General features: G+C 42.6%; 1 protein-coding gene across 6 annotated transcripts in view; it reads right to left on the bottom strand.

Annotated features, from left to right (window-relative positions):
• The window catches only part of FAT1 (FAT atypical cadherin 1), a 123,479-nt gene that overhangs the window by 22,359 nt on the left and 80,935 nt on the right, over window positions 1–20,185 (bottom strand). For all 6 annotated transcript variants that reach the window (XM_006076178.4, XM_006076179.4, XM_044938271.2 and 3 more), the window contains exons 7-13: window positions 18,308–18,447; window positions 13,584–13,859; window positions 13,264–13,474; window positions 3,398–7,465; window positions 2,638–2,834; window positions 1,782–1,935; window positions 731–964 (exon numbers count right to left, since the gene is read on the bottom strand). In XM_006076178.4, the coding sequence (XP_006076240.4) occupies window positions 731–964; window positions 1,782–1,935; window positions 2,638–2,834; window positions 3,398–7,465; window positions 13,264–13,474; window positions 13,584–13,859; window positions 18,308–18,447 (5,280 nt within the window). The remainder of the gene's footprint in view (window positions 1–730; window positions 965–1,781; window positions 1,936–2,637; window positions 2,835–3,397; window positions 7,466–13,263; window positions 13,475–13,583; window positions 13,860–18,307; window positions 18,448–20,185) is intronic.

The raw sequence follows: 20,185 nt of genomic DNA, 5'->3' as shown, positions 1-20,185 counted from the left end.
TTCAGTGACAAACACTTATTTGAAAATTAATATATTTGATATTCTAACTCTTCAGTATAGGAATGACCGAAGAAGTTATTTCTATTCTCTGCTATCAAAATGCTGTGAATATATATCCTAGAGTCTTACTTTCTCCAAAAAAAACGTGAAAGATCTGTAAAACTAAAACAATATATTGTTTGCTTCTGTTATGTTATCATAGATTTCCTATGATACTAAATCTCTTTGTCACAAATGCTTTATTCACCAAAAAAAACCCTTTATCAATTAATTCAATGGGATATAAAAATCAGTTATCACAGGCTAGAATATTAGAGACATCACAGTAAGTTCACTGTGAACAATTTCGAGATTTTGAATGTTCATTAAAAATGAGTTCCTTATTCTGAAGATTTCATTCAATTTTTAATGCCAACACATTTTAAGTTTTGTTTTTTTGATATGGACCAGTTTTAAAGTCTTTACTGAATCTGTTACAATATAGTTTATGTTTTGGTTTTTTGGCCACAAGGCGTATGGGATCTTAACTTCCCAAACAGGGATCTAACCCACACCCCCTATATTGGCAGGGCAAGTCTTAACCACTGGGCCGCCGAGGAAATCCCAATGCGAACACAACCACAGTGAGTCACTCAACATGCATCAGGTTGGGTACGTGAAAGGGGATGAATGTGTGTTAAAACAGCCCCTCAGGCCACAGTCTGAAGACAAGAGCACCTTCCGGCTATACCTGCATCCGCATCCGTGGCCTGCACTCTGGTCAGGAGTGTGCCCGGCTCTGTGTTTTCAAACACGGTGATGGTGTAGGGATCAGCAGAGAACTCGGGGGCGTTATCATTCACGTCCTCTAACGTGAGCACAACGCTAGCTTGGCAGAACCTTCCCCCTCCATCAGTGGCCTTGACGAGAAGATGGTAAGTTGCTTGCTCCTCGCGATCAAGGGGGGCCGATGTTTTCAGTTCCCCTAAAAACAAACAAATACCCAGGGGCTCACTTGAAAGTGAAGATGTAACTGCTAGCAGACATGCTTCTTCCTCTTACATTTATAAAATCTGAATAATGGCCTTTCTCTGGAGAAAAATTTTGTCGGTGACAGAGTCAACTGCTGGGGGAGCCCTCTTGAGTTGGAGGTTGTCAAACCCTGCTAGGGGCCAGCTCTAAGCCATAAAGATCTCCAGGCTGGGGTCTCTTGTATTATATACAACGTCAAAAAGCAGAAGAGTTGTCAATTTACCAAGTTCAAGGTATTTTTTAATTGACTCAAAAATTAGATTCAAATGTCTGTAATTAATTTGGGGGCAAGCTTAATAGAAAACTGTTACTTGATCCCCAATTTTAACAAAATATAAATTTGAAGAGAAATACAATCTTAGAGGTTTAAAAACAGGTAAAATATCATTAATCATTTTAATGAATATTCTGAATTATAAATTTATGGTCACAAGTTCAATAAAACAAACTATATGGAAAGTTGATAAAGCAGAAAGCTCGATATACTTTAACTTCTGAGTTGTTTTCCTTTTTTAAAGAAGGTGATATAAAAAACTTATAAATGTTAAATCCTTGATTCAAGTAGGTGATATTGCTGCTGTTAATTTTTTATCTCACTGTAAAGTTTACAGTTAATTATTGCTTACCTTTCTAAAAGATGCCATTTTTATAGTAGGAGAGTATAATTTACAAGAACAAAATACAATTTCAAATTATCTGTGTGATCCAAAACTACCTGAATATGTGACTTTGTTGAAACAGAATCTGTTTTGCCCAAATTCCACCTTTACCTGTGTCTGGATTTAGTTTGAATTTTTCTGCACCTGGACCAAATAATGTGTAAGTAATTTCAGCATTGGAACGGATATCTGCATCTGTCGCAGAGACCTGCATGATCAGCTTCCCAGGAAAGGCATCTTCTGGAATCGTGTCAGAATATAAAGTCTACAAAGATTGTAAACAATACCATTAACTTAGAACATTGAAAGTTAAGATGACTGCCAAGGGAGCAACAGAAATCATTTAACTGGGGTCACAGAACACATGGGAAATAAAACTAAAATCCAAGGGGTCTGCAGAACTATTTTTCTTACAAAAGAGGAGTCAGGTCATAGCTAACAACCCCACATGCCGAACTACAGCTCTTCCTTGGTACCCATGCTGTCCTCTGTTAAGAACTACGGGCTCCGCGGGGGCAGACGCCACACGCTGCACCTCTGGGTTCCTCTAGTGTGTGCAAAAGCAAGGGCTCCAAATACAGTCTGCTGGGGCAGAAGAGAGCTGTGTGTCAAGAACTCCTGGCCTAATATCCCCTCCTCCATAACCTCACCCCCAGATGAAGGGAATCCCTTCAGGAAAATGTAACAGAGCATGTTTAGAGTTAACACACAACTGTAATCCTATCCATAATTCACAGTATTTTTGAATGATGTTTTCAAGCTTTTTAAACATACCCCAAAAGTACTTCTGAAACTACCCCAACTCTGGCTCCATCAACCCCATCTCGACTTAAACACGAAGAACTTACAACGTGGAAGACATCTGAATTACTCCACGTGCAGGAGCACCATGTGACTGTCCAACTGAAAGGTTTAAGAAAGAAACCTGAATTCATAATATATGAACTTAAAGACAGGAGTAGCCTACCTTTTCACAAACGGGACTGTTGTCATTTGCATCAAGGACTTTGACTTCAACTATAGCTTTGGATGAGAAGGTCCCGTCGGTTGCTGTGATGGTCAGAAGGTAACTGTCCCTTTCCTCTCTATCTAGAGGTTTCTTCACATAGACCTTCCATTCGTTCTGTATATTTTCAATAGCAAACTGCCCCAAAGGATCCCCGCCTATGAAATCAAAGGAAGGAGATGACAGTCAATTTGTTGAAATTGAAAAAAAAAAAAAAAAAGGAATAAGTAGTAGGAAAAACAAACTGTACAAAAGATATATAATTTAAAAGTTAGTTTTTAAAAAGTAATTCCATTTATATTTGTTTTATTAGCTTTCCCGTTTACTAAGCTCCCCCAAGCCTCAACAAAACCAAAAAACAAAGCAAGTAGCACTAAAATGTGTATCTGAACACAGCACTAAGCCAAACAGAATTTAAAGACTATCAGCAACACTTTCACCTACACTGCAACTGTATTTTTTAAATTGTAATATCTTTTTTATATACTACATATAAAGTTCGACAGAATGAATCATAAAAATCAAAATCTGACTAATGAAACAAGAACTGGCCTTGCTCAGGCAAAGAACTTGAAATACAGCTTAAGAGATTATTACTTTCTACTTATTTTAAATATACTACAATTGAATCTTTTACTCTCAACTGCCATAAAAGACTGTATCTCAGAATCCATGCTTCTGACACTACATGATTTGAAATTAAACCGTTTACATGTGTTACCTGTTATGTAGTATGTAACTTGTCTATTGATCTCCTCAGAATCAGCATCTGTAGTGCTCACGATGGCAATCACACCCCCAGGAGGGTCATCTTCACTCACGGTCCCTTTGTAGATCTCGGCCGTGAACCGAGGGGGGCTGTCGTTGACATCAGTGACCGTGACATCCACAATGGCTGTGGAGGAGAGCTGAACCTTCTCACCGTGATCGGACGCAACCACCTTGATCTGGTAGCTGTCTCTCTTTTCATGGTCCAGTTCCCTCAGCGTGGTGATCCAGCCCGTTTCCATGTTAATGGCAAAGGATTCGATGACGTCCACGCTTTGTGACTGATCTAGATTATACATGACCTGGCCGTTGCTTCCTGAATCCAGGTCAGATGCCCTGATCTGAATGACTCTGCTCCCTGCTGGCAGGTTTTCAACAATAAAGGCCTCGTATGGACTAGACTCCAAGACAGGGCTGTTATCGTTGGCATCCTTCACCTGGATGCTAACGTCGACAGAAGCCACCAGCTCGTAGTCACCGTGAGTGCACCTGGCAAGCACGGAGAACTGGAACCACTTCGTGGACTCGTGGTCAAGACTCTTCTCCAGTTTCAGCCTCCCGCTCTGCCTGTCGATCACAAAGAACTCATCTCTGTTGCTCTCAGGGGTATTCCCTTTGACCAGGCTGTAAAGGACAGTTCCGCTGTGTTCTGCTCGAATGAGGTCTATTTCGGTTCCGATGGGCACGTCTTCAGAAACTGTGTAGGTGTAAAACGGCTCTGAAAACCTGGGAAGCCGCATTTCTGGTGGGAGCACTTTCACATAGACGGGAACAACCGATTCTCTTTGTGGGGACCCGTTGTCCACAGCTCTGACGAAGAAAGTGAAGACCTCGTTCTCCAAGCCAATTAAACTTTCCTTTGTAGTAATTACGCCGGACGCTCTGTTGATTTCCAAATTCTCTTTAACGCTTTCGGAATCTGCTTCAATGGCATAGGTGATGTCGGCGTTGGAGCCCTCATCAGCGTCACTGGCGAGGACTTTGATGACTGACGTCCCTTTGGGAGCATTGGACCCTATGTTCACCTCAAACTTGGTTGCTCGAAACTGTGGGGCATTGTCATTGTCATCTGTGAGGATGACGTTAATGGTGCAGAAGGCAACCTTGCCTCCAGCGTCCTTGGCCATGAAACGAATGGGGATTACTTTCTCTGCTGGAGTTTCTCGATCAAGCTTTTCTAAAGTAAAGATCTGCCCCCGTTCATTTGTGTAAAACCGGTCTTTGGCGAAGTCATTGACAATGTGGTAGGTAACATGACCATAAATACCCGAATCCCCATCGGATGCTTTGACCTCGGTCACCAGAGTGTGCAGGGGAGCATTTTCAGCGAGCTCCACTTCATACTCGTTCTGAAGAAACACAGGACTGTGCAAATTGCCTCCAATCACAGTCACGTGAACCTGAGCAGAACTCCTAAAAACTCCATCCGACGCAGACACCTGGAGGCTGTAGGATGGCTTCAAGGCGTGCCGGCGAAGGTTTGAGAGTGTAATGATCCCTGTCTTGCTGTCGATGACAAAATTCTTATGGTCATTGCCAGACAGGATGGAATATTCCAACTTGTCTGTGTCTGAACTGTCTGCATCATAGGCCCTTACACAGGTCACAAAATGCCCGTGGGCAGCATGCTCACTAATTCTAGCTTCGTAAAGCTGCTGGTCAAAGAGGGGAGGGTGATCATTGAGGTCGGTGACGTCCACCGTGACGACCACATCGCTGCTCAGAGGGGGCATGCCGCCATCAACAGCCCTCACGGAAATCTGGTGCTGCCGGAACTGCTCATAGTCCAGAGTCCTGACCAGCGAGATGAGGCCAGTGCCACTGTCTATGTGAAAATGATCGTGGCTCTTGCTGTGATTCCCCACCATGTGGTAGGAAATCCCTCTGTTTGGTTCCGAGTCAGCATCTGTTGCTCTGACTTGCACCACAGACGTCCCAATTACAGATGCCTCGGACAGGGTGGTGGCATAAGACTGCTGGGCAAACACAGGAGGGTTGTCATTGATGTCCTCCACAATTATGTCCACAAAGACCTCGGCGTGAGCGCCAGTCAAGGAGTCCGTGGCTCGGATGCTCAGTTTATATGCCGGGTGGGACTCGAAGTCCAGGGGCGCCACGACACTGATAACTCCGGTGTTGAAGTTAATGGTGAACTGGCTGAAAGGATCGCCCTCAGTGATGCTGTAGTGCACTTTCAGGCCCTCCGGACTGTTGGCTTGTATGTGGACAACGGGGCTGTGCAGCTGTGCATTCTCTGGGATCTCGGCACTGTAGAAAGGCTTTTCAAACACGGGCATGGCTTTGTTCATCACGGTGATGGGGACGATGACCTCGGCGGAGAAAGCTGGATCTCCTCCATCTCTGGCAACCACTGTGATGAGATACTCTTTATTCAAGGTGTCCGGTTCAAACGGCTTTTTCAGTGAGATCTCCCCAGAGGATCCAATCTGGAAGTGTTCGTGGTGCTCCTTGAGGGAGTAATGAACCTCCCCGTTTCGGCCGCTGTCCCTGTCGACGGCGGTCACGTGGCGGATAACCTGGCCCACGGCGGCATCCACTTTCACCAGGGCGTAGTAAGGGAGGTTGACGAACACCGGGGCATTATCGTTCTGGTCCTCGATGACGACCTTCACGATGACATGGGCCACGGCCGGAGGCTTCCGCTCCCTCGTGACTTCCACCACCACGTCAAAGGCCTCCTGCTGCTCACGATCAAACGGTATGCCGGTGGTCGACAGAACTCCGGACGTGCGGCTGATTCTGAACCTGGGATCTGGGTTGAGGATGTGGTAAAACAGGGGCTCGTTGATTGGATTCCCAAGGGCAGTTATGACAGCTAGTGTTCTGGCTTCAGTGGAATTCTCTTTCACTACAGCAGAGTAGAAATCCTGCGTAAATTTCAGCTGGCTCTCCTTGCTTTCTTTCACATTAATTTTGATGGCCGCGAAGCTTGCGAATCTGCCATCGGACGCCCTGACGGTTAGCTCGTAGCGGCTCCTCAGCTGAGTCGTGTTCTGTACAGTCATGGTTCCAGTCTTGCGGTCCATCAGGAACTTCTCCCCAATGTTGCCTTCGGTGATGGAGTACATTAACTGTGAGAACGCACTTGAATCGGCATCAGTGGCATTCACCGTGACGACCTTGACCCCTCTGTAGGTTGGCAGCAAAAGAGATGCTTCGTATAATGATGTGGAGAACACGGGAGGGCAGTCGTTAATGTCAATGACGTGTATAGTCACATTGGCTGCGTATTCAGCGAACAAACGTGGGGTTCCTGTGTCATGAACTTGCACAGTAAAGTGAAATGTGCTTGTTTCTTCATAGTCCAAACTTAGGACTGTATGAATAGCACCCGTGCTAGAATCAATGGTAAAGTATTTGTGTACAGATGGCTCAACAATGTGATAAACAAGCAAGGCATTTGATTCTTTATCGGCATCAGTGGCTCGAATAACTAATGGGACATTTCTGTCTGTTAGGACCACGCTGTTAATCGAAGCCGATTCACTAATGAGCCCTGTATACTCTGCTTGCACAAAAACTGGCAAGTTGTCATTTTCATCCAGCAAGTGCACCAAAACAGTTGTATTTGTAGACAAACCAGCCATGTTAGTTCCTTGTATTGTCAATGTATAGATGGGCAAGGTTTCAAAATCCAAAGCTTTCTGAGTGATGATACTTCCAGAGTGTGGATTAATAGCAAAGGCATCAGCTACATTTCCATCCTTTATTTCATATACCACTGATGACTGGCTGTGGGCTGTAACCATTCCGACGAAACTTCCAATGCCAACAGTTTCACTAATTTCAACAGAATATTCTTTTGATGTAAACTTGGGAGAGGCGTTGTCAGCAATGGTCACAAAGACCCGCACAGAGGTGATTTCACTCATTGGTGGGTCGCCTTTATCTGTAGCTTTCACCATTAAGTCATATGCCACTTGGTTACTTCGATCTAATTCTCTGGCAGTTTTTATGGAGCCCAAGATGGGGTCGATCGTAAAAGAATTTCCAATGTTTCCTGGGAGGAGACGGAGAGAGGCATGTTGAGAGAAAAATACAAGGACCAACCAACATTCGAAGGGAACTGGTTTCATTCAACTTGTCTCATTTCTCAATGCGTTTTATTTTTATCCACCGAAACTAAGGCAAACTTTTCCAAGTTTTGTCTATAAATTATCAAAAAAAACCCCAAAAAACCAGAACCTATATCACTCTGCAACTAAAGCTAAAACTCTCTCTGGTTGAACCAGGAATGTGTTGTGGGAAAAGCTGATTCTCCTTCATAAAGCAGTGAAGTTAATCATTTCCCAGAGTCCCTCAAACCCCCTTTGGAATGTATTCATTGCTTGCAAATTCTCCAGAATCTTATATGAAAGGGAAGACTTCAATTAAATTCAACAAACTTCAATAGAGTTAGTCCTCATTTTAAACATTTGGGAACTGATGAAGAAGCCTGTATGTAATCTGCCCCACTTTCCAGGTTTTGAAGATTTCAATAATATTCCCTGAATTTTTTTCAGGTCAATTTAATTTCTAGGTGAGTGTTTCTCAACTCAGAGGCGATTTCACCCAGAGGGACATTCAGTCGGACATATTTTAAGTGACCACCACTTGTGGACAGAGGGTGCTCCTACCATCCAACGGGTAGAGACCAGGGATGCTGCTGAACACCCAACGACACACAGGACAGCCTCACAACAAAGCATGTTTTGATCCAAAAATGTCAATAATGCTAAAACTGAAAATCCTAAGATAGTTTTACTTGCTTTCTTTAGACTTTTTACAGCTACATTATCTACAACAGCTACACGTACAACTCCACGATATTCCGTGGTTTTGCATCACTGACTGAAACCTATCTGAGGAAGTCAGTTTACTACGGTTACACAGTTTACTATCTTTTTGGGTAGATCATGGCAGGGTGAGGGTCCTCAAATTCCACCCATCCACAAACCCTTCGTCCCTTCCCAGTTTTCTAAACAAAGAATCCAGAATCATTTATTTGAGTCATGGACTGTAGCCTACCAGGTTCCTCTGTTCATGGGATTTTCCAGGCAATAGTACTGGAGTGGGTTGCCATTTCCTTCTCCAGGGGTTCTTCCCAACCCAGGGATTGAACCCAGGTCTCCCGCATTGCAGACAGACGCTTTACTATCTAAGCCACCAGGGAAGTCCCATTTGAGACACAGAATTGAACTTATTTTCCCCAAACGAATTCTTACACTGATGCAAAACAAGGCTGACTTGCGACTTAACTGCTTTCTCAAACTCTTGCTTTCCTCACGGTTTGCCATCAAGTGTGGCCCATTCACGGAGCAGAAACACCCGGAGTGACTTGCCAACCAGGGGCTCCCAAGGCGGCACTCCCTTCCCCACATCATTACTAGTAAACACTTCCTCAATGGCCTTCATTTCCTTCCTTCAATACATTTTCCAAAAATCCGTGATAGTTCTTCCTGAGGCCAGACCCAGTCTGGTTTTCATTAAGTCTGCCTGGCTCCGTGTCCAGGCCCCGGGGCCGTGTCCTGACCTGCAGCAGGACCGAGGCCCAGAACGACTCCAGGCCACGAGGTGCTGAGCTGGAGCCTGGCCCGCGAACGGTGTCACTCTGCCTCTGCCAGGCCTCGCAGACACTAATTTCCGGCCTGTCTGTATTTACGAGAGCCAGTGACCCCGGATCCTCGCTCGCTGTTTCAGGCACTCATCGGAATTTCGAGGCCCTTTCTCAGCTACCTGTGCTTCTTCCTGTGTCCACAGCTGTGGCTGGGTGGCTGCCTGGCCTGAGACGGAGACCATGAAAACCTTGGACAACCGTCTGCATCCCCGCCCTTTACTCTCCTGTGTCTGTACTGATAAAGCAGCTGACAGACCATATTTTATATTCATCCATCTATATGCATTTCTCTTATTTTGTACAGTGAAAGCTTCAAATACATAAGGCCTTACTTGGAGGAGTGAATGGATTCTATCTGCACCAAGAGGCTCTTCAATCAGGTAAACACGTCCTCAGTGGGTTTGGGGGGTGTCCTCTCCAGGAAAAGCCTTCCCCCCAGCTATTCTCACTGCCTCTCCACGCATCCGTTCATTCATTCTCTCTCTCAGTCTCTGCCCAAATGCCTCCTTCTTCGAGAACTCGACGGTGAGGCGTCCCTGACTGTCCCACTCATCATGGCTGGTCTGTCCCGCTACCCTGGCCCTTTTCTACAGCACGTCGTACTGCCTGCCACTTTGTTCTTATCTGTTCTCCCCCTGGAATGTCGGCTCCACTTCAGCATGGCTTGTCTTTTTCGTGTTTTATCACCTCTGCCTAGAAGAACACCTGATACTTAGGAGACACTCCACAAATATTTGTTGAATGAAACAACTTTTAGACATGTATGGAAAGAAAAGAAATTAATCACCGAACAGGTTGATCAGCAGCTTGGAAAAAATTAATACATTCATTAAATACTACATTTCTATTTACGGTTTCCCAGGTGGTACAGTGGTAAAGAATCTGCCTGCCAATGCAGGAGATACAGGAGACTTGGGCTCGATCCCTGGGTGGGGAAGATTCCCTGGAGGAGGGCATGGAAACCCACTCCAGTATTCTTGCCTGGAAAATCCTATGGACAGAGGAGCCTGGTGAGCTGCAGCCCACGGGGTTGCAAAGAGTCAGACATAACTGAGTGACTGAACATGCATATATATCTATTTGGTTTTCTTTTCCTCACTGATACTATACTTCAATCACTGCCAACAACCATTTATTACAGGCAGAACCTCATTTAGAAGAACTAACAAAAGGAATGTGTAAGGACTAACTGGAAATCTGTGATAAAAATTTTCATCGGCAATGTGAAATTCAGAAACACTCTTTACTACATGTAGTATTTTTATTTTGGTAAAGACAGCTCTGAGCTTGTCAATAACAAGAAGGTTACACAGGAACACAGCTGGTTAGTTAATATATGGATCCTACCCATACATACACTACAGCAGAAACCATCAGATTTGTAGATGGGAAAGCAATGTCATGTTTATGTGGAAAAACCCCGAGGGCTGCTGAGTGGCTAAAATGCATCTTTGTCTGATTGAGTAATAGCCACATTTACCCATTACCGAAATACACAGATGGCATTTATGAACAAATTAACAGGGCAGTGACAAAAGTCTGTACTAGGGTGGAACCTCGGTCATTCACTTTAGGGGAGATTATCGCTGATTTCTAAAGTCTTAATTTGTTCCTTCTATATGAACAAGGCAGTTATCTGGACAAACGTGCAAATGTGTGCATGTCAGCTGTGACTGTATTATATATACCTACACCCCAAAAGGCATGTCAGAGAGCTGTGCTAGGACCTGCCTCTACCCACGGAGGACACGCTGTGGGTGCCCACTGCCTGACAGTAGAGCAAGCTCTGTAAAAGTGGCAACCGCAATGACGTTTAACCTAAGTTTGGGGAAGAAAACCAATTCTAGTCAATACATATTTTTACTGAGTGTCTTCTAATTCCAGAGGTTACAACAGTTTTGAAGACACAATCATCTACTTTAAAAAAATAAATAAAATACTATAGCTCAGAGTATGGCACAGATGTGTCTCTAAACACATAACTGTTTCTGAAAATATTCTTCAGTGACTTCCATTTTCCCTAAAGACTTGTCATCAGACCAAACTTTTTGCTCAATAAATTGCTGCTAATTAAACCGGCAATGTTATGGCCAGAATTTATAGCTACTCTTCTGAGCTTTATTAAATGACACAAGTCAGGAGCAAGTGAGTATGAGTACACTGTTGAACGAAGGCTGTGTGACCATTTAACAGTGTCAACAAATTTACAGACACGTGATTCTATCGCATTTTAGTGGCAGTCATTTCCTAAAAATCAAGTGGAATAGTATGATTTTTACATTACCAAATCTATGAAATTATCTTAAATCCACATTTTATATCCGAATAGGCCCCTTGTATTATCTGGTTTTTGAGTGGAGACACAGTTCCATTCCTGGAATACCAGATTACTAATCCCATCAGTCATTACAGGCATTTAAAGAATTCTCATGCCTTCAGTCAGGCACCGACAATCATATTTTAAACACCCAGTTGTTGAAAGTTATGTGAAAGCTAAGGGAAAGTTTAGCATTTTCTCCTACACAAACCCAGCCAGTTTGTCTAGGAGAAAATTATTTTATTGAAGTGCTCAGGCATGTACAAATGTAATGCGCTGCTTTTTTTAATGGATAAATTTCTGAACCAGTGGAAAAATCATCTTTATTCAAGTCAACTACACTACAATACATTTCAACACTGCAACCTCAGGCAGTATATGAGGTTTTATTTGAAAGAAATGGCCTAAATTTGGTCATTTTCAGGAAAAACATGAAACTTCAAATATATTAAGAAATAAAAATCGTTTAACCACATAAAATACAGTGATCAAGCACTGTTTTTTAAAAAGTGCTCTCCATTTGCTCAGTTTTGGATTATGTGATCTAGAGTTAGTTATACCCCTATCAATTCTAATGCCTAGAAAGATATATAATTCCTAAATATGCAGAGGTATGGACTTATTAAAAAAAAAATCAGGTTAACGGGATGATCTCAATATCCTAAAATCACCATAGGGAAAGAATGGAAGAGAATATGAGCCTTGTACTAACAATGGCAGAGAGAGATGGGAAATTGGAAGCTGCTTTCTCCATATTTAAGCGCTAATATTAATACTAATAGTATTTGGCATGAGTCAGCCAAGTCCTGGAGCAAGGTAACTTCTGACTGGATAAGTCGCATGCTCTAGAGCAGATCCCGGCTTCATCAGGGGCAGAACTCTTTTGCAAGAACATACGTCTATGGACTGATGGTAGCCCCTACCTGCCAAGCGCAAGCGTGAATGCTCCTAGCAGGGCACCTGGCACATAAAATGACAGTCCAGATGAAGACACAGATGACTGAAGAGCAGCTGCAACAGCAAAGAACAGCACGCCACTCTGCTGCCACCACGGCTGCTCCAGGAATCGGCAGCAAGCCTCTGGCGCCCTGCCGGGTGCTAAGTTGAGTCAGTCGTGTCCGACTCTTTGCGATCCCAGGCTCCTCTGTCCATGGGATTCTCCAGGCACCAATACTGGAGTGGGCTGCCATTCACACCCGGAGCTGTCCAGGCCCACAGTTCCAGCTGGACTTCCCACCCTTGCTGTCTCCTGCCCGACTCCAGCAGGGCCCCAGCCTTGTCAACATTTCTTCAAGTCCTTGTCCCAACCCAGGGACCTACTGCAACCACCCTCTTCCATGAGTGAAATGCAGCTGTGAAAGATGCATGGGGGTGACAGCGGCAGAAAAGCGAAACCTGGAAGGGGTAGGAGCAGCATGGTACCCTTCATCAGACGTGACCCAGTGAGAACTGCATGAGTCAGCACTCCCATCATGGGGCTTCCTGCTCTGCCCCAGAGAAAACACTCTCTGACTAAATGAAAAATGTTAAATCACTGGGCCAGCCTTATTCTAAGAGTATCTGTGGAGGACCGTGACTGTGTGGTTAAAATCATTTTGGAAATCCTAAATTGGTCAAATAAAGTTTTCTTCACTGCAGGACTTCTCAGAGCCTTGAATTATGCTAACATTATGAAATCTTTGAGAACATCACCCAAACGTAGTTAGGACTCTCTATCTTTGCTTTCTAATGAATTAAAAGTTCAACTTTTTTCCTCTTTCTCCTATCGGTTTAAGCAGTTTTCATAGTGATACACAGAAATCTTTCAACATCTAGAAGTAATTTTAGAAAAAATATCTTTCTAACAAGTGCAAAGTTATAAACCTATGCAGTGCTCCAAAAATACCTGATTCGATGGAGTAGAGTACTTCAGCATTTTTCCCTTTGTCCTTGTCCAGAGCTGTAACCTGCAACACAACTGAGCCCACAGCTGCAGACTCGTAAACCCGCCCTTCGTAGGAGGAGCTTGTGAACCAGGGGGCGTGGTCATTGGTGTCGCTGACATTAACAACAATCCTTGCAAAGTTGCGCTTTACAGGGACATCTTGATCTCGTACCTAAAAGAATCAGCATATTATCAATCCTGTTACAGTTAAAAATCACTCTCAATCACATGGAGCCCTTCAGGAACCATATGGTAGCAGAACAATGAACAGAAAGCCCTACCATGACTGTGAGAATATGCTGGTGAATGGCTTCATGATCAAGCTTTTCTGACGTATAGAGAGAGCCGGTTGCAGGATCAAGACGAAATTTCTTGAGACTCAATGGATCGATACTGCTCTGCAGAGTGTAGATGAGTTTGTTTTTTTCATCTTTATCCACAGCACTGATTTGCAAGATTTCTGTTTCTGGCACTGTGTCTTCAGGAATAACAACTTCATATTTTGATGTAGAAAATTGAGGACGATGGTCATTTGTGTCTATTACTTTGATGAATACCTGCAACGACAAAATGACTCACATAACAATATTCCTAATTACAATGTTTTCGTGTTAAAAAAAAATCAGGAAAAATCAGATGCACACTGAAAAAAAAACTAATTTTGAGCAAAACAGAATTCAAACATGAGAAATAAAGGCAACCAAAATCTGGAATAAAAAAACGTTTTAAATTTTTCATTGACATACTACCTGTATTAATATGAGTAAGATAATAAAGACCTTTCTAAATTATTGAGACTAATTTTTGAGAGAAAAATGTAACACACATTTCTTTCTGAAATGCATACTTACTTTCTCTTAGGTCTCCAGAGAAGAGATATTTCTAGATTACTCATGGAAAGATAAAAAATTTACTTTACCAAGTTTCATAGATTGATTTCCGGTATCAGATTTGCACCTGTAACTATTAAGCTACTGAGGTGAGGATGCTACTTAAAGGTCACAATATCTGAAGTTCTTGCTCTAATCTTGCAAACTCCAAATCTCTACCCATAAGATATTGTGAATAAGAAGGAAAATTAAGAATGTGCTTTAAAAGCCTTATATTTTTTGATCACAAACTACACATAGATAGTACAGACATTTCTCACTTAAAAGCAATGTTAAGTACACTGGAGATAGTTCTCTTAAGTATGCCAGGATAAGATGAAAATCTTAAAGGAAAAAAGAACAGATGTGTATAAAGTGAGTCCCAATCTAAACTAAAAAAAAAAAATTTACCCTGACAGTAAGAAGATTAACTTTTAGATTGAAAAGACACATGTGGATAAGGGATAGTAGAAATCACTATGATTACAAAAGGCAGTTCAGTTATAAACAAGAAACCAGAGCTTCACTAGCTCATATGGAATAAAGCTCAGTAGTTTGAATGGCACAAGAGGCCAAAGTCCCTGGACCACATGAGGGTGTTTAACCACTTTGGGGTTAACAGAGGTTAGCAAGTATGTGGATCAGAGCCCTTTTCATGAAGATGATACTACCATTCTGTTCTAAGAATACCAAAACCTCAGTGGTGAATCTTGAACATTAAACTATGTGAATACTAAGTGCATCCACCAAACCCCAGAAAAGTTTTATGTAAAAGTTATGTATGTAAACATTTAAAACTATAGATACCTGAAGGTCAATGATGATCCAAAAGTCATAGCTATAAAGATAATTTCTATAAATTAAATCATTATATATTCACTTCCAGTATACATTAAAAGACCCTGATGCTGGGGAAGACTGAGGGCAGGAGGAGAAGGGGACAAAAGAGGATGAGATGGTTGGATGGCATCACCAACTCAATGGACATGAGCTTGAGCAAACTCCAGGAGACAGTGAAGGACAGGGAAGCCTGGCGTACTGCAGTCCATAGGGTTGCAAAGAGTTGGACATGACTGAGCGACTGAACAACTGAACAACAAATACATTAAAATGTATTTTTCTCACCAAGTGCTGGGCAGAAATAGTTTAATCCTTCTTCAAGATCACCTGATCCCACCTAAACAGGGACAGCTGGAGTAAGAACAATTCTTATTGATAAAGCAATTCAACTGACATATTTTCTGGGCACGTCCACACTCAGCACTTGTGTTTACGGAGGGTGTAAAGGAATTGTGGACATCCCTGCCTGCTGAAGCTTTCAACCTCACTGGGCAGTGCCTTGCACACATAGGTTTCCTATATTACCAAGGAGGTTTTCAGGAGTCTAGAGATGGTCTGGGCCATTCAGGAAGCTTTTGAGGAGGAGGCAGACTCTGCTTGCACGGCTTTTCGACTGGCGGATGAAATACACCGGAGTAGAAGGAAAAGCTTGGGCACAGACATGAAGGCAAGGGAGGAATGAACATCCTGTCTCTAAGAGATTGCAGAGGAGGGCCTGGACCAGGGGTGACACAGTACAGGAGCAGGGAGAAGGGGGGTCCAGGAGCAGACCTGTCTCCCAGCAGAGGCTGAGAACTGCATGGCCTGTTTGCTCCAAACAGAACTGTATGGCCTGTGTGCTCTAAACTGCCCGATGGGGAAAATTCACCTCCCATCCTTCCGGTCGGGTCGACAGTCTGGCAGCAGGCAGGGCAGGCTGAATCGCTGGGACAGAGGATGGAGGCAGGAAGGTGACTCAGTGCCAAGAGGGGTCACAAGAGCCCAAACCGGTGCTCATGGGCAAGAGGGAACACGCGGGGAGCACTCACGGGGCACAGGCCTGAGAGCCTGGAGAAGGGGACACTGGAGTGTTATCTTGCTTCGCCCTCAGAGGAGCTCTATGAGGAGGGAGTCACTGTGCCCATTTCCCACAGAGGGCACCTGCCCACATACAGGTGTTAAGAGGCAGAGCCCCCGTTCAACCCAAACGGCCTGCCCCAGGGTATGCGATGATGATGCTCCAGAGACACCGAAAGAAAACATGAAAGTGAGGCTGTTTCCAAAATAAGAAAAAAACCTGTAAATTGGATTTGGCAAGTTACTTTGAGATATCAGATAAAGCAAAGTGCCTTGATTTAATACCTGTCAGCATCCTCAACAGAAGACGGCAGGACGGGAAGGCAAGGATGGCAGCTGTTCCAACGGGGCACCGACCGCTAGGTCACGACCTCCACCGCCCGCCTCTGTGAGGATGCGCCCAGCGTAACCACAGCAACGCTCTCTGATCCATGGACCTGATGCCTGCCGCTCCTGAGCTTGATGCAGCAAAACCTGTTCTGTTGGATCCCGAGTTTTCACCAGCAAACAGGCATCTACCCGCTGTGCCTTGTCAGCCTGGCTCTGATCTCCGTGTTCTTCTACAGCTGGTGCTTGCCTCTCTGCTCCCACTCAGATTCCTATCTTCCTATACTCAGCCCCAGACTGGGAATCAAAGCCTCATTACTGATTGTTCCCTTACCTCCCACACCTGGACAGGTCAGCCTGGGCCCTGGAACGGCTCTCTGATACTCTGATCAGCTCTCCCTGCCAGCAATTCACTACGATATTATCAAGATCCTCCGCGGATGACTCAGACTAAGTTACAGAAGTATGCCTGAAGCACTGAAATGGAAGAATTTCTGTGTCCCTGAGAAAAGAAGACTAGAACATATTTACTGGACTTTATGGGAATTTTAGTCACTGTATTTCATATGAAGCTCCTAACTACAGCAAGGAAAACTACAATTACCAGGAGTTATGTGCTAAGTGGTAAATACTACCTGTAGATATACCATCTTCAGGAATGAAAACGCTTGGCACCCAGGGTCATTTCTACGCTTTTAAGTTTCCTTTGCTAGACTTCCAGTTAGTCAATTACTTGAACTGATCTCCATACAGTTATACTTTTTAACCTTTCCAAATTATCCTGCTAAATTCATTACAACTTTTGACGCTTTTACTCTCATTTTCATGCTCTAGAGTCTAGCTTCTACAATGAGAACAGTTACTGACAAGATTGAATTAATACTGTGTTGGCAATTTTACATGACAGTCTCAAAATGACCCCAAAGCACGATTCATATATCAATTCTAAATACACTAAAAATCACAAGCATTTGGAGAAAGAAATAAGGTCATTTCGTAACTGACTTTAAATTATCTCTTCATTTATTAATTGAAAAGACATCACAGACTGTAATTTTTATTCTTCAATACAACTGAATGATTTAGCAGATGATCTGTCTTAAGATTTGAAATATTATAATCTAAAGACAGGAAATTGGAATTCATAAGCATTTTATCTTCTAACATTTAATTTCTTCCTTTTACCTTTCAGACACAGCAAATCATATACAAGCCTTTAGCTTCTACCATTCTAATGTAAACTCAAAGAGGACAGGACTCTGTGTCCTGTTATTCAGCTTTTGGAACAATACTTGGCACACAGCAAGTATTTAACAAGTTCTACAACCAGCCCTCACCATGAATCGAAGAGAACTGATACGAAAGAAGAGAATTTAAATGTAATTTTTAGGGCTCTGACATTTAAATTTGAAACTCAATGATCTGACCATGTCTTAATCATCAGACAGGAACAAATAAAGATGTTAGAGGAATTATTAGAACAGTTTAATCAGTTATTTTACACAACCAAAGGTAGCCAAGGGGAAAAAAACAATCCAAAAAGGTATTTTAAAAGATAATCACTTCAACCAGTTTTAATGCAAATGACTTGGGACAAGTCGTTCTCAACAGTGATATACTTTATACTAATACAATTCAAAATGAGAATTAAAAGATTTTGATGGCATAAAAATGTGTGAGGCTTTTTTAAGTCTACTTTCAAATTTTTAAAAACTGGCTAATTGCATTCAAAACCTACATCAGGGTTTATGGTGAATTTTCATTGCCTAAATAAAAGTCCTCAGTGTGTACATGTATATAAACTGTATCAACACAGTAACTTCCGATATGGGAACCTCAGAGGGCAGAACTGACTGTCCCCATTGCCTGTGGACCCCTAGACCAGAGTTCTGTGCCATCAGCCATTCACCTACCTGAGTCAGTATAGTGGAGGTTCCATCTGTAGCCTCAACTGTGAGGTTATAGCTTGATTTCTGTTCTGCGTCCAGAGGCTTGGCAATAATGATGGTCCCAGTGCCCCTGTCCACGTCCAAATGACTGTCGTAGTTGCCACCTGGTTTAAGTTAGGACAAACAAAAGTAGAAACAGGTCACAGGATGAAAATCTACCAATTATTTTTGGCTTTCTAATTTTTAATGGCAGTTTAAAAAAAAAAGAAGAAAGAAAAAAATTCTGATATAGTGACCAGACTGATTCCAGGGAGCTTTTATTTTGAAAGACCAGAAAACAAGGACCAACTGGAAAGACAACATTTGCTCACTGAAAAAAAAAGAAGAAAAAAGGCTGATCCACGACTGCTGAGGAAGCTACTAAGTGAGAAGAAGCAAGAACTGAAAACAACAACAACAACAAAAAATGTCTAATTCTACCAACCAATTGCTGAATTACTTTCAGTTTGTTTCTTCAAGGGTTTTGAATACTTTACATCTCAGGAGCTACATATCGCATCATTTAGTAACCAAAGGTGGCCACTTAAAATTTTACTTAAAAATTTTTTTTACTTAACAAAATTGTGACAATTAGAGCATACAGATCTAATAAAATAACTATTAAAAACAAATGTTAACTTTGAAAAAAATAGAAGTTAATGTCAGTTAGTCCTGACTCTACACTATTGGAAATTTTTTCCCATTGCTGTGGAACACAAAGCTTAATGAAGCCAAGTTTTCTATAATATTAACGTTACCCAAATGCATTCCCCATCATATTCAAGATAAAACTCTCTTTTCAAAGCTATTGAACTTGAGATACTTATACCAATGAAATGAGATGGCATGAAAATAAAGTCTAAACATCGTGATGAAGTTCTATGACTAAATCTAACCAAAAAGCAGAACAGCACATGCACAAAACAGAGTGTTGAGTTAAATCTAAAAACCCAAGGATCTACGGATGTATGGAAAGTCAGTAGGTTTGCAACTGGGATGGATGAGCATGGACCCACTATGAAAAGAAAAAGCAATGAAAGATGGTCACTGGAAAGAATAAAGTTTGAAAAATGGCTGCTTTTCTTTAGATCTCATAATCTGAGGCAAATTATGTGATCTCAGCAGATACCTTCTGCTGTACAGTTCAGGTCACAAGTCATCGGAAAGATGTAAAACACTTCTCTAGCAAGTGTGTCTCCTGGCACAGCCAAAAAGAAGCAAGCATGGAAGGCAAGCACAGAACAAGGAGAGCAATCAGTCACAGCGGTTCTGAGGCAGTCCGCTTACATGGTGGGGCCGGGCGGGGGGCGGGATGGGTCGGGGGTGGCGCTGAGGGGGTGTGAGGTGCTGCTTGGGGGCAGCCTGCTCATCTGGAAATGCGACAGGAATTAAGGCAAAGCAAGCAAACTGCTCTCACTGCAGCTGACTATGAAGAGTCCTTTTGGTTCATTTAAAACTAAACTGTAATGGTTTCACAGGTGTCGATAAGATCAACAATTTCATTCAAAGACCAAAGTTGGGAAAATAGCCCAGCTATCTAGAGGGAAAGTTTAAGGGGTACAGCCTGAATCCCGTGTCCCAGAAGCTTCAACCTGCTGAGACAGCAGCTGGGGCAGGAGGGCTCGAGGATGAAGAGGGAAAAGGGATACTGGGTTCCAGCTAGAAACGACCTGAATATACCTCTGATTTTAATTATCTTTGTAATTAAAATACTGTGTAGAATAAGAATTAAAATACTAAGATATCAAAGTCTAATGTAACGTTTTCAGGATGTTGTACGACATTCTATGTCTAGCTAAATTAAATGACAGAAAAAAAAAAAAGAATTGGCTGAGGCATATAATTTTTTTAGCCTGATTTAAT

The sequence above is a fragment of the Bubalus bubalis genome, chromosome 1, assembly GCF_019923935.1.
Source record: "Bubalus bubalis isolate 160015118507 breed Murrah chromosome 1, NDDB_SH_1, whole genome shotgun sequence".
NCBI classification, from domain to species: domain Eukaryota; kingdom Metazoa; phylum Chordata; class Mammalia; order Artiodactyla; family Bovidae; genus Bubalus; species Bubalus bubalis.
This window is presented reverse-complemented; position numbering and strand designations above follow the sequence as displayed.